Source organism: Manis pentadactyla, chromosome 6, assembly GCF_030020395.1.
Source record: "Manis pentadactyla isolate mManPen7 chromosome 6, mManPen7.hap1, whole genome shotgun sequence".
Taxonomy (NCBI): domain Eukaryota; kingdom Metazoa; phylum Chordata; class Mammalia; order Pholidota; family Manidae; genus Manis; species Manis pentadactyla.
In genome coordinates this window covers 109,599,939-109,614,413 of record NC_080024.1, presented here as the reverse complement: position 1 = coordinate 109,614,413, position 14,475 = coordinate 109,599,939, and the positions used below count along the sequence as shown (strand labels likewise).

Genomic DNA, 14,475 nt, shown 5'->3' with positions numbered 1-14,475 from the left:
CCAAATAGCCAACACCAGAGACAAGGCGAGTGACACACAGGCTCTCAAAAGCTGAAACCTGACTCTGAAGGGTGTGCCTGGAAGTGGTTTCTCTGGGGAGTGCTCCCCATCTTACTGCCCAACTGTCAAAAAAATTTACATATGCAACATAACTGGTTTAGACCCTGGTTAGAACTTAGTTACCAAGTTTGGATTAAAGTTCTGCCTTTCAAAAAAGTAAACGCTTTCTGACAGTTGAAGGAAATGATTGCCCACAGTGGCAGAATAAGTAACGAAGAAGCATCCAAAACTAAGGTATCCCCCTCTTTAAACTCAAAAAACCTTCTAATACCATGGGAAATTAAGGCAGAGTTACTGAAATGAACACAGGTTAAACATGCCCTCAGACTGCAATAAAATCAAATGCTGAAGAATTCTGTAGCCTAAGCAGAAAGTCTCCAGTGTTGCCCATCTGCTTTACTATAGAACATCTGGCACACAGGTCAGGCTGTTTATGTGCTAAGTGATTCACCCTCTGCTCTCTGAGGCCAGGATTTTTTGTCTGGTTTGTGGCTGCCATCATATATTTAGGAGAGTACCCAGCACACAGTAGGTGCTCAATCAGTAGTGTTGAATAAATGCATCAATCAATGGATATGTTATGAAAGCATCATTATGAACAGAAAGAGCAACACCACAAATTTAAATTGCAGCAGGTTTAAGAGTTGAATTAGAGAATTGACTAAAATCATAATACAATATTTGTACTGAAACTCAACTGCAGTCTAAATTTAACAGGACAATTTAAGTCAAACAGTACTGGTCATCTTCTGAAGCACAGAGTCGTATCTTGAAACTTGTATTCACATTTAAGTCTTTTTAAAAAGCACACTATGCATATTACTTTTAGCTTATTTCTTTAAAAAAGAAATAAAGTAGCTTAATTTCTAGTATCTTAATATTTCAGTTAACATCTATTAAGTGCCTACTATGAGCTCAAGAAACTAGCAGAGCTTTCTGAGCAGCCTTGGAGCCTAACCAGCATTCTTTTTTTTTTTTTTTTCATAAATATAGAGTATAAGACAAATATGAATTATTGAAGTTTGGTCAACTAAGCTGATAGATGACTAAATTTATTTAAACAAAAAGCTGAAAGCTATAAAGATATTTATCAAGAGCTGAGCTGTCTATCCTCAGATGTGAATGTCTTTAATTTTAGGTATAATTCTCTGTTTCAATTCCCCTCTGGAGGAGGAAGAGAATGGAAGGATGGGGGAAACTACAAAGGCCCAATTTTGATCAAGAGTCTAACATAAAAACCTCAGTACTTGCAACATCATCAAGTTGTCATAAAGGGCAAAATACTGGTTCAGAGGTGGAATCAATGACAGGAGCCACAATGAGGACTGAGCAAAGAAAGTAAAGCTGTAAAGTTTTCATAAAAAATAATCTACCATGAAATAGAAAAAACAGATATTCTACTGAAAATAGTTTCACAATTTAATGAAAAGGAATTAACTACTGATATGCAGAACAACAAGGACAGTTCTCAAATACATTATGTTTAGGACAGAAGTCAGGCTCAAAAAAGGCTTTTATCACTTGATTCTTTTTATGTGGCATTCTGGAAAAGGCAAAATCAGGCTGAAAACAGATCAGTGGTTGGTAGAAGCTGGGATGGAAGGGAAGACTGACTAGACAGGTACATGAAGGGATGGTATGTTAATGGAACTGTTCTGTATCTTGGCTACAAGATACAATTGGTTACACACAATTGTATATGTTTGTCAAATCTCACAGAACTGTCTGTTCAAAAGGCTGAATTTTAATGATATAAACTATATCCCAATAAATCTAAAAAACAATCTGTCAGTTAAAGTAAGTTTCAACAATCAAGGGTATGAATTTGCCTTTAATCAAATTACCTCATTTTTCTCCTAGTGTAAAATTTTAATAGGAAATCTTAAAAAATCACAATAAATAAAAGCCAAATGAATAGAACTGCTAACTTAACCACCACTGATGAATTTTCAAAGTTTAAACACAACAACATTTTTGTACGCTTTAGGATACTGAATGTATCACTTTATCTGCTTTAAAAATGGGTATTTCCTAACATTGAGCAAAAAAAGAAACCCACAAAGTGATTTAAAATCTGAAAACTTGTAGTTATGGGAGTTTTCAAAATTTGTTTTTGTTTTGGATAACATTTCAGATTTCATGGCAGAGTTAGAGAGTCATTAGTAAGGGCCTTCTCTTCAAAGGAGCAGAAAGGTAACATTGGCATCACATTCTAGTCCAGGGACCTTAGGCCACTTCCTGAGCCCCACAGCCAGTAGAACCGGGATGCTTCAGGACGTCTCAGTCCCAACTAGCTTAGAATACACATTCCCCTTAATAAGAGGCAAGTTTTTAACTTTAACACAGAACAACCTTTAAGGCTGTCATTCACAATGAAAGAATTTAGGTGATACATGTGTAGTCAACAGAAAAAGTCAAAACAGAAACAAAGAAATCTAAATGACTCTTGTAAACATCTACAGCTCTGAAAACATCATATTCCATAGGAAAATGGAAATCTTTTGTCTTTTATTATTGGACTATAGTCTTTCCATAAAAAAAAGTAACACTGCATCCATCTGCTACTATTTTATAAAAAAGGCTAATGAGACCCACAGTAAGATAGTTAGGGTAGGGCTCAAACTATTTAAAATTGTAAATGTAACACACTGAACGATTGTGAGAATTTCAGAGTGATCTGTGAATCAACAAATCTGTATATGCTACAGTGAGGAACATAGTGAGGAGCTTATCTAAATGAAATTTCCTAAAAAATCAGATTAATCTTATCTGTCAAGACAAGAACAGACTATTGTTATTTCTCAAGACAAGAATACATGACAATGCCCAAAATAAATTTTTTTAAAGATAATTTTTCTGGAAAAGAAAGTCAGAAAATAACATTTTATATCAGCTTTAAAATTAAGAACTTTAGGATAAAGGACCAACACTTCCATACCTTTAACATCTGGATCATCAATATGGGGCTCCAGATTTTCTATCATTTCTTCAAGTTCCTTTCTAGTGGCCATAGTGATATTTGAAGAAGCTGGTACACTGACTTCAGGTGTTTCTTCTTGTCTCTCTGGACTGAGTTTATTCCCAGAACCCTGCTCAAGCTCAATGTCTAGATCTATTTCAGGAAGAGGAGTCCTCCAGAAATGGAAGGAGTTGTACAGTTCCTGATCTAAGAGAGCTGAATCTTGTGAACTGGTGCCAACCTCTGGCCATACTGTAGATTTGTAGTTACCAGGTTTTTTATCATTCTCATTACTAGCTGTTTCTTGATGAGATTCTGAGGACAAAGTACAAAGTAAAGAACTATCCATTGGAACACTTATTTCACTTGGAGATTTCCTATATGTTTCAGCACGATCTTCCATCATGTTTTCCAGTTTGACACTGGAATTGCTAATAATGGGATCTGAAGGAACATCTTCTGGCCTGATTTGCACATCCTCTGGGACTTCTTGATCTCTGATCCTTTTATGTTTCATTTGGGGAAAAAAAATGAAAGTATAAAAATAATTACTGAAAAAGAAAACCAATAAAAGATACTACATAAAGCATTCAGACAAGTTAAATATTAAGAACTATAGATTATCTGTACAAATTAAGTAGTTTATGTACTGATAATGCTTCTTTTTCCATCAGTTGTTCTGTGTTCAGAGATGTAGAATCTGGTAAGCGTAAGTCTAGATATTAAGTCATTATCTATTGGTTGGAGAAGATAATATTTAGGAATCCTGGGATTCTACAATACCACACTTACTTTAGTAATAAAAACTAATGAAAAACAGTAGGAAGATAAATTCCTACAAAGAATTTTAAGACAGATAAATTATCTGATTTTTAGGATTATTGCTACTCTGCTCCAGTAACATACTGAAAAACTGAGAATTGAAACCTATTTGCTTACATAAAAAAGAAAAAAGCCTCTACACAGCATTAGAAAAGATGCCTATTTACTATCTCACAAGATACATTAAAACCCGCTTAAGTGTAAATAGTTATTTTTCCAACTCTACTTGCAAAGGTTTTACCAAAAGGGAATCATGATTTAATTGCTTGGGATAGATGGTACAAGTTCCTAAATTAAAGTCCACTAGTTACCACTATCCATTACCTACAACTAAAGCACTATAAGAGGTTTTAATGCTTACCCCTTATATTTTATTTCATTCAAATTTAACAAACATGTATTGAGCACCCACTATGAGCCAGGAAATGAAACCAGTATTGAATATATGTGAATGAGATGTAGATCTTGCTTGTGAGATGAGGCAAACGGGAAAAATAAACATAAGCAATTATTGCCAGAGTGGTAGTACAGAAGTATGCACACTGAACATGGGAGGCAGAGATGGGACCTGATATTAAAAGGCTTTAGGAGAAGATATGAATTGTGTTTAGAAGAACCAAAAATTGTTTATGAAGCTAAAGGGAAGAAAATTTTTCATAGAAGAATAGCATATGGAATGGCAACAGTAGCAGAAGAGGTGTAACAGAAAAACAACAGAAACGTGTTGATTATGGCAGAGGGAAGGCAATGATGGGTAGCAAGATGAAAAACTTTGCAGGAAACACTATTTCAGCTAAAGCCTTCTGGAATTTATCCCATAGGACATAGGAGATAATGTAACATATAGATAAACTACATTTTTAGAAGACCATTCTGGAAGTAGTGTAGAAAATGGGCTAGAAGTGACAGAAGGAAAGAGCAGGTGATAAACACTGATGAGTTCTAAATGAAGGTGGTGTGCTTGGGGCTACAGAAGAAGCAAACACATTCAAATGATGACAGAGCCAATAGGATTTGTTCACTGATTACATACTGGAGATGAGAAACAATGGGTGGAATGCAGCAAGATTTCCAGGTTTCCAGCTAGAGCAACTGAACAGATGCTGGTAGCACCAACTAAAAGTAAAAAATGCAAGAAGAGTTTAATGAGAAAGCTAATGAGTTCCAGCTCAGACAGACTGAGTTTGGCATCTAGGTGGTGATGTCCCTGAATCCAACTGGTCAGACACTGGAGACAGATTTGGAGGTCCTCAACTCACAAGGATGTGTGCAGGGCTTAGATGCATGTGAGGCAAAAACATGAATGGAAGAAACCATGACAGTTGCATAGAATAACAAAGACTGAAGGCATTTTTCTTCTATGAAAGGACGGTAAAGATAAGCTATGTTTGTAGGCTTAGAGAAAGAGGTCAGAAGAGAGGAAGGAATCAGAGACATGGGAGACTGATGAAAAGCAATGCTTTTCTGAGAAGAACGAATATGGGCTCAAGAACACAGGCAGACAAATTAAATGGGTGAAGAGACACCTCTTTTTAAGAAGTACGACAGGGGAGTAGTAAGGATGGATATGTAGGAAAATATGTAAAGTGAGCAAGGAAAAAATTAAACATGCTCCCTTAAAACATTATGTGTCTTTAAATACACACAAGCAGAGACAGTAATAGAAGGACTGCCAGGACTGCGCAGTGATGTTAATGCTTTATGTAATAGCCCAGTTATATAGCCACCATACTTGTTCTCATGAAATTATGAACTTCTCTCTGATTAGGCTTTATCTCACAGTAATGTTCACATTTTTTTTTCAGAAGCATATTTTTAAAAACATGATTATTTTAAAAAAATTTTAAATGCAGATGAAAATACTTAGTAAGTCATCTGAAAACATACCACATAGTCAAATAAAACATTTAAATTCTACTATTTCCCTTCCGTTCTTGTAACTATAAGATATATACTATGCACATACAGTAAAATTTTGATGTAACTGTGAAATAATGGACTGCAAGTTGTTAGATATTATCCCAGCACTGGCTCTACATTAATATAAAACTGTGAGTCATTTAGGGACTCAGATTCCATATTTACTCCTTAACCATAAACATGAGGGACTGGCCTAGATGACCTATATGATCCTTTCCCTCTCCAAATAGTTCTTGAAGCTGGTGCTAATGCAAAATAAATATCTTTTACATGTATATGAATTACATAATATTTTCCAATCATGTCCTTAATAAATCTTTTTCTTTTAAGTATTAGTACGATACTTGGTAAATTTGAATAAAGTCTCTAGACTGGATGACAGTATTGCACCTATGCTAATTTCTTAATTTTTATAATTGGACTGTGATGTGTTAATGTGTTTTAAGGGTGTACACAGTGAAATACTTTTAAAAAGTATAAAAGTAGCATGTTTAAAATTTGTTCTCAAGGAATTCATAAAAAAGAAAAAAGCAAGTAAAGTAAAATGTTAACACTGGAGGACCTGCATGAAGGGTATATGGGATTCTTTGTGCTAATTTTAGTTTTTCTGATAGGCAAACTAAATTTTTAAAATTATAGTAACAAAATAGTTTGGTGGGGGTAGGGAGTAAGTAGGATAAAATCTGTAGCACTTCATCTATTATCTGACAAATTTAAGAAACTTCCATTTAAAATGCACAAAAAGAATCTAATTAAAAAGCACTCAGTATACAAAATGATCCCAAGAACCTGCAGTTCCTCATTATTCTCACCTGAGCAGTAAGATTAGATTTTAATATTTTTAGCAGCAAAAATAATGATTGACCATGTCATTCTATTCATCTAATGTACGTTTATTAGTTTGTCCAAACTTAAAACTTAGCATGATTTTAAAGACATAAGAAAAATTTCCCTAGTGTTAAATTCTGGGAAGAATTACTACATATATGGATAACAGTTATTTCAATTTGTCAAAAATATAAATTCCCTAAATAAAATTTTCCTGGAGTTGGATAATAGTCAATGCAAGGTCAAGTTGCTAAATACCAAAATTCTGATTCTTTACTGTCAGACTTCCAAATGCTATCATACAAGCAATCATTGTTCAGAAAACTGTTACGATTCTGCACAATGAGAGAATTATCCTATCTTCTAAGAGACTGTAGGTAACAAGCACACCAAAAGGTAAGCCAGAAATTTCTGTCAAAAAGAACCTAAAGTTTCCTTTAATGTTTACATAAATTTACAATTAGTATCCTCAGAGTTCTTGAGTAGAGAACATGGGGCTGGAAATATAAGTACATATATTTCAAGGAGAAATGACCTGTGGAACACATGCCTAAGAACCACTGATCCTGAGATGAAAGCAAAGAACACTCTCCAAGATACATCCTCCAAGTACTGTGAATGGACTAAATGAAGTTTCAACATCAAATACTTCCAACATGTGTATAATAACAATCAATTTTACTTTCACATGGTTGGCACTAAGCTAAACTGACAAAAATTTGTGTGGTTCAGTTACTTACGGCTTTTGAGATTAAATCTAATATTTACTTACAATAATCATTCAAGATATATTATATGACAACTATGTGCCAGGCCCAAAGAAGCTGCTAGTACATATGAAGATAAAAAAACTAGATTGCGGCCCTGGATGAACTTACTCACGGATGTTGTCTACTGGATGATAGATACAAAAACACAACTGAGGAGAGGGGCGGAAGATGGCGGCGTGAGGAGAGGAGCGGAAATCTCCTCCCAAAACCACATATATCTATGAAAATATAACAAAGACAACCCTTCCTAGAATAAAGACCAGAGGACACAGGACAATATCCAGACCACATCTGCACCTGAGAGAACCCAGCACCTCGCGAAGGGGGTAAGATACAAGCCCCGGCCCGGCGGGACCCGAGCGCCCATCCCCACAACTCCCGGCGGGAGAAGAACAGGCAGAGCGGGAGGGAGACGGAGCCCAGGACTGCCGAACACCCAGCCCCAGCCATCTGGGCCAGAGTGCAGACACAGTACGTGCCCAAGGGGCCCTGGATACTAGGAAAACAGGGCAGCAAGAATAGTGAACGGGCACCGGAGGCCGGAGGACACCAGAAAAGCGAGTGACCACTTTATTTTTTTATTTTTTTTTTTTTCTGTCTTGTTTTGGTGAGCGCTTTTTTGAAGTCTTAAAGGGATAGGGACCCCAATACTACGGAAACAGGGCAGCAAGAACAGTGAGCGGGCACCGGATGCCTGGCGCCAGGGGACACCAGAAAAGTGAGTGACCACATTTTTTTTTTTTTTTTTGCTGTTTTGTTTTGGCGAGTGCTTTTTGGAAGTCTTAAAGGGATAGGGACCCCAATACTAGGGAAACAGAGCAGCAAGACCGGTGAGCAGATGCCTGAGGCTGGCGCCAGAGAATAAAGAAAAACGAGCGGCCACCTTTTTTTTTTTTTAATTAATTTAAAAAAAATTTTTTTTTTTTTTTGGCGGTGGTTGTTTTGTTTTGGCAGGTGCTTTTTGGAAGTCTTAAAGGGGCAGGGCGGGACACTTAATCCAGAGGTAGGGAATCCGGGATCTCTGGGAACCCTAACCCCTGGGCTGCAGGGAGCAGGCAGGCCCCTTACGGAGATAAATAGCCTCCCAGCCGCTCCCCCTCCAACGCGACTCCACCACTTTGGAGTAGCTGCCCGAGCCAGGCCACGCCCACAGCAACAGCGGAGATTAACTCCATAGCAGCCGGACAGGAAGCAGAAACCCTGTCTGCGCGCAGCTGCGCAGCACAAGCCACTAGAGGCCGCTGTTCTCCCAGGAGAGGAGGGCCACAAACCAACAAGAAAGGAAGTCCTTCCAGCCGTCACTCGTCCCAGCTCTGCAAACTATTCCTATCACCATGAAAAGGCAAAGCTACAGGCAGACAAAGATAACAGAGACAACACCAGAGAAGGAGACAGACCTAACCAGTCTTCCTGAAAAAGAATTCAAAATAAGAATCATAAACATGCTGACAGAGATGCAGAGAAATACGCAAGAGAAATGGGATGAAGTCCGAAGGGAGATCACAGATGCCAGAAAGGACATTACAGAAATGAAACAAACTCTGGAAGGGTTTATAAGCAGAATGGATAGGATGCAAGAGGCCATTGATGGAATTGAAACCAGAGAACAGGAACGCATAGAAGCTGACATAGAGAGAGACAAAAGGATCTCCAGAAATGAAAAAATATTAAGAGAACTGTGTGACCAATCCAAAAGGAACAATATCCATATTACAGGGGTTCCAGAAGAAGAAGAGAGAGTAAAAGAGATGGAAAGTATCTTAGAAGAAATAATTGCTGAAAACTTCCCCAAACTGGGGGAGGAAATAATCAAACAGACCACGGAAATACACAGAACCCCCAACAGAAAGGATCCAAGGAGGACAACACCAAGACACATAATAATTAAAATGTCAAAGATCAAGGACAAGGAAAGAGTTTTAAAGGCAGCTAGAGAGAAAAAGGTCACCTATAAAGGAAAACCCATCAGGCTAACATCAGACTTCTCGACAGAAACCCTACAGGCCAGAAGAGAATGGCATGATATATTTAATACAATGAAACAGAAGGGCCTTGAACCAAGGATACTGTATTCAGCACGACTATCATTCAAATATGAAGGTGGAATTAAACAATTCCCAGACAAACAAAAGCTGAGGGAATTTGCTTTCCACAAACCACCTCTACAGAACATCTTACAGGGACTGCTCTAGATGGAAGCACTCCTAGAAAGAGCACAGCACAAAACACCCAACATATGAAGAATCGAGGAGGAGGAATAAGAAGGGAGAGAAGAAAAGAATCTGCAGACAGTGTATATAACAGCTCAATAAGCGAGCTAAGTTAGGCAGTAAGATACTAAAGAGGCTAACCTTGAACCTTTGGTAACCACGAATTTAAAGCCTGCAATGGCAATAAGTACATATCTTTCAATAGTCACCCTAAATGTTAATGGGTTGAATGCACCAATCAAAAGATACAGAGTAATAGAATGGATAAAAAAGCAAGACCCATCTATATGCTGCTTAAAAGAAACTCACCTCAAACCCAAAGACATGTACAGACTAAAAGTCAAGGGATGGAAAAACATATTTCAAGCAAACAACAGTGAGAAGAAAGCAGGGGTTGCAGTACTAATATCAGACAAAATAGACTTCAAAACAAAGAAAGTAACAAGAGATAAAGAAGGACACTACATAATGATAAAGGGCTCAGTCCAACAAGAGGATATAACCATTCTAAATATGTATGCAGGCGGAGCCAACATGGCGGCGTGAGTAGGACAGTGGGAATCTCCTCCCAAAAACATATATACTTTTGAAAATACAACAAACACAACTAGCCCTAAAAGAGAGACCAGAAGACGCAGGACAGTGGCCAGACTGCAGCTACACCAGCGAGAACCCAGCGACTGGTGAAAGGGGTAAGATACAAGCCCCGGCCCGGCGGGACCCGAGCGCCCCTCCCCCCAGGTCCCGGCGGGAGAACAATAGGCAGAGCGGGAGGGAGACGGAGCCCAGGACTGCCGAACAACCAGCCCCAGCCATCCGGGCCAGAGCGCAGACACAGTACGTGCCCAGGGGGCCATGGATACTGTGGGAACAGGGAGTAAGACCTCTGAGCGGGTGCCGAAGCTGATGCCCCTGTGACAAAGAAAAGCGGAGGCTTTTTGAAAGTCTTAAAGGGACAGGGACTTAACAGCTAGACGGAAACAACCCAGGTCACAGTACAGCAGCTGGAAATTACAGGGAAAACCGGGTGCACTAACCCCCTGGGCAACAGCTCTGAGACCCCTCACGGAGGCAAACAGTCAAGCAGCCCCCACATCCATTACCCCACCGGGCGCTGCGAAAGCAGAGAAGCAGCCTGAGACAAATTCCGCCCACAGAAAGGGAAATTTCTCCCTTCCGGCCAGGCAAGACACAAAGACCCACTCTACACGCAATTACCCAACACAAGCCACTAGGGGTCGCAGTTGTCCCAGTAAAGAAAGGCCAGTAGCAAGTGAAAATTTTGGCCCTCCCAGCTGACAGTCAATAGCACCTGTCAACATGAAAAGGCAAAAAAATATGATCCAGACAAGACTAACCCAGACAGCTTCGGCATCTGCTACATCTTCCCCTGAGAAGGAATCTGGGGAGATAGATTTAGCCAGTCTTCCTGAAAAAGAATTCAAAACAAAAGTCATAACCATGCTGGTGGACTTGCAGAGAAATATGCAAGAACTAAGGAAGGAGAATTCAGAAATAAAACAAGCTCTGGAAGGACTTCAAAACAGAATGGACGAGATGCAAGAGACCATTAATGGACTAGAAAACAGAGAACAGAAACGCAGAGAAGCTGATGCAGAGAGATATAGAAGGATCTCCAGGAATGAAAGAATTTTAAGAGAGCTGAGTGACCAATTGAAAAGGAACAATATAAGAATCATAGGTATTCCAGAAGAAGTAGAGAGAGAAAAGGGGATAGAACATGTCTTTGAAGAAATAATTGCTGAAATTTTCCCCAAACTAGGGGAAGAAATGGCCTCTCAGACCACAGAGGTACACAGAACTCCCATGACAAGGGATCCAAGGAGGGCAACACCAAGACACATAATAATTAAAATGGCAAAGATCAAAGACAAGGACAAAGTATTACAGGCAGCCAGAGAGAAAAAAAAGGTTACCTACAAAGGAAAACCCATCAGGCTATCATCAGACTTCTCAACAGAAACCCTACAGGCCAGAAGAGAATGGCATGATATACTTAATGCAATGAAACAGAAGGGCCTCGAACCAAGACTACTGTATCCAGCACGAATATCATTTAAATATGAAGGAGGGATTAAACAATTCCCAGACAAGCAAAAGTTGAGGGAATTTGCCTCCCACAAACCACCTCTACAGGGCATCCTACAGGGACTGCTCTAGATGGGAGCACTCCTAAAAAGAGCACACAACACAACACCCAACATATGAAGAAGGGAGGAGGAGGAATAAGAAGGGAGAGAAATAAAGAATCATCAGACTGTGTTTATAATAGCTCAACAAGCGAGTTAAGTTAGACAGTAAAATAGTAAAGAAGCTAACCCTAAACCTTTGGTAACCACAAACTTAAAGCCTGCAATGGCAATAAATTCATACCTTTCAATAATCACCCTAAATGTAAATGGACTGAATGCACCAATCAAAAGACACAGAGTAATAGAATGGATAAAAAAGCAAGATCCATCCATATGCTGCTTACAAGAGACTCACCTCAAACCCAAAGACGCGCACAGACTTAAAGTCAAGGGATGGAAAAAGATATTTCAAGCAAACAACAGAGAGAAGAAAGCAGGTGTTGCAATTCTGGTATCAGACAAAACAGACTTCAAAATAAACAAAGTAACAAAAGACAAAGAAGGACATTACATAACGATAAAGGGCTCAGTCAATCAAGAGGATATAACCATTATAAATATATATGCACCCAATACAGGAGAACCAACATACCTGAAACAAATTTTAATAGAACTAAAGGAGGAAATAGAATGCAATGCATTCAATCTAGGAGACTTCAACACACCACTCACTCCAAAGGACATATCCACCAGACAGAAAATAAGTAAGGACACAGAGGCACTGAACAACACACTAGAACAGATGGACCTAATAGACATCTACAGAACTCTACATCCAAAAGCAACAGGATATACATTCTTCTCAAGGGCACATGGAACATTCTCCAGAATAGACCATATACTAGGCCACAAAAAGAGCCTCAGAAAATTCCAAAAGATTGAAATCCTACCAACCAACTTTTCAGACCACAAAGGCATAAAACTAGAAATAAACTGTACAAAGAAAGCAGAGAGGCTCACAAACACATGGAGGCTTAACAACATGCTCCTAAATAATCAATAGATCAATGACCAAATCAAAATGGAGATCCAGCAATATATGGAAACAAATGACAACAACAACACTAAGCCCCAACTTCTGTGGGACACAGAAAAAGCAGTCTTAAAGAGGAAAGTATATGGCAATCCAAGCATATTTAAAAAAGGAAGAGCAATCCTAAATGAATGGTCTAATGTCACAATTATCGAAATTGGAAAAAGAAGAACAGATGAGGCCTAAGGTCAGCAGAAGGAGGGACATAATAAAGATCAGAGAAGAAATAAATAAAATTGAGAAGAATAAAACAATAGCAAAAATCAATGAAACCAAGAGCTGGTTCTTTGAGAAAATAAACAAAATATATAAGCCTCTAGCCAGACTTATTAAGAAGAAAAGAGAGTCAACACAAATCAACAGTATCAGAAACGAGAAAGGAATAATCACGACGGACCCCACAGAAATACAAAGAATTATTAGAGAATACTATGAAAACCTATAGGCTAACAAGCTGGGAAAACTAGGAGAAATGGACAACTTCCTAGAAAAATACAACCTTCCAAGATTGACCCAGAAAGAAACAGAAAATCTAAATAGACCAATTACCAGCAACGAAATTGAAGCGGTAATCAAAAATCTACCAAGAACAAAATCCCCAGGCCAGATTGATTTACTTCAGAATTTTATCAGACATACAGGGAAGACATAATACCCATTCTCCTTAAAGTTTTCCAAAAAATAGAGGAGGAGGGGATACTCCCAAACTCATTCTATGAAGCTAACATCACCCTAATACCAAAACCAGGCAAAGACACCACCAAAAAAGAAAACTACAGACCAATATCCCTGATGAACGTAGATGCAAAAATACTCAACAAAATATTAGCAAACCGAATTCAAAAATACATCAAAAGGATCATACACCATGACCAAGTGGGATTCATCCCAGGGATGCAAGGATGGTACAACATTCGAAAGTCCATCAACATCATCCACCACATCAACAAAAAGAAAGACAAAAACCACATGATCATCTCCATAGATGCTGAAAAAGCATTTGACAAAGTTCAACATCCATTCATGATAAAAACTCTCAGCAAAATGGGAATAGAGGGCAAGTACCTCAACATAATAAAGGCCATCTATGATAAACCCACAGCCAACATTATATTGAACAGCGAGAAGCTGAAAGCATTTCCTCTGAGATCGGGAACTAGACAGGGATGCCCACTCTCCCCACTGTTATTTAACATAGTACTAGAGGTCCTAGCCACGGCAATCGGACAAAACAAAGAAATACAAGGAATCCAGATTGGTAAAGAAGAAGTTAAACTGTCACTATTTGCAGATGACATGATACTGTACATAAAAAACCCTAAAGACTCCACCCCAGAACTACTAGAACTGATATTAGAATACAGCAAAGTTGCAGGATACAAAATCAACACACAAAGAACTTGTTTGTTATGCCTCAGAAGATTGGAGACTGACGAAAATTAGGCTTGGGGTGGATTAATGATTGCGCATTGAGCATTGACTCCCCTATATAGAATTTTATTGTCGTTAACAATCATTTGATCAATAAATATGAGAGATGCCCTCACAAAAAAAAAAAAAAAAAAAAAAAAAGGACAGACTTCCAATGGTAAAATAAATAAGTAACCGGGATGTAATGTATAGCATAAGGAATATAGTCAAGATAATGTAACAGCTTGGTAGGGTGATAACTGGAACCTAGAATTATGTATATAAATGTTTTATCACTGTGTTGTACACT

General features: G+C 38.4%; 1 protein-coding gene across 7 annotated transcripts in view; it reads right to left on the bottom strand.

The window, feature by feature from the left end:
• Window positions 1-14,475, bottom strand: part of PPP4R1 (protein phosphatase 4 regulatory subunit 1) — an 86,142-nt gene that overhangs the window by 15,736 nt on the left and 55,931 nt on the right. For all 7 annotated transcript variants that reach the window (XM_057504036.1, XM_057504038.1, XM_057504037.1 and 4 more), the window contains one exon: window positions 2,999-3,522. In XM_057504036.1, coding sequence (XP_057360019.1) covers window positions 2,999-3,522 — 524 coding nt within the window. The remainder of the gene's footprint in view (window positions 1-2,998; window positions 3,523-14,475) is intronic.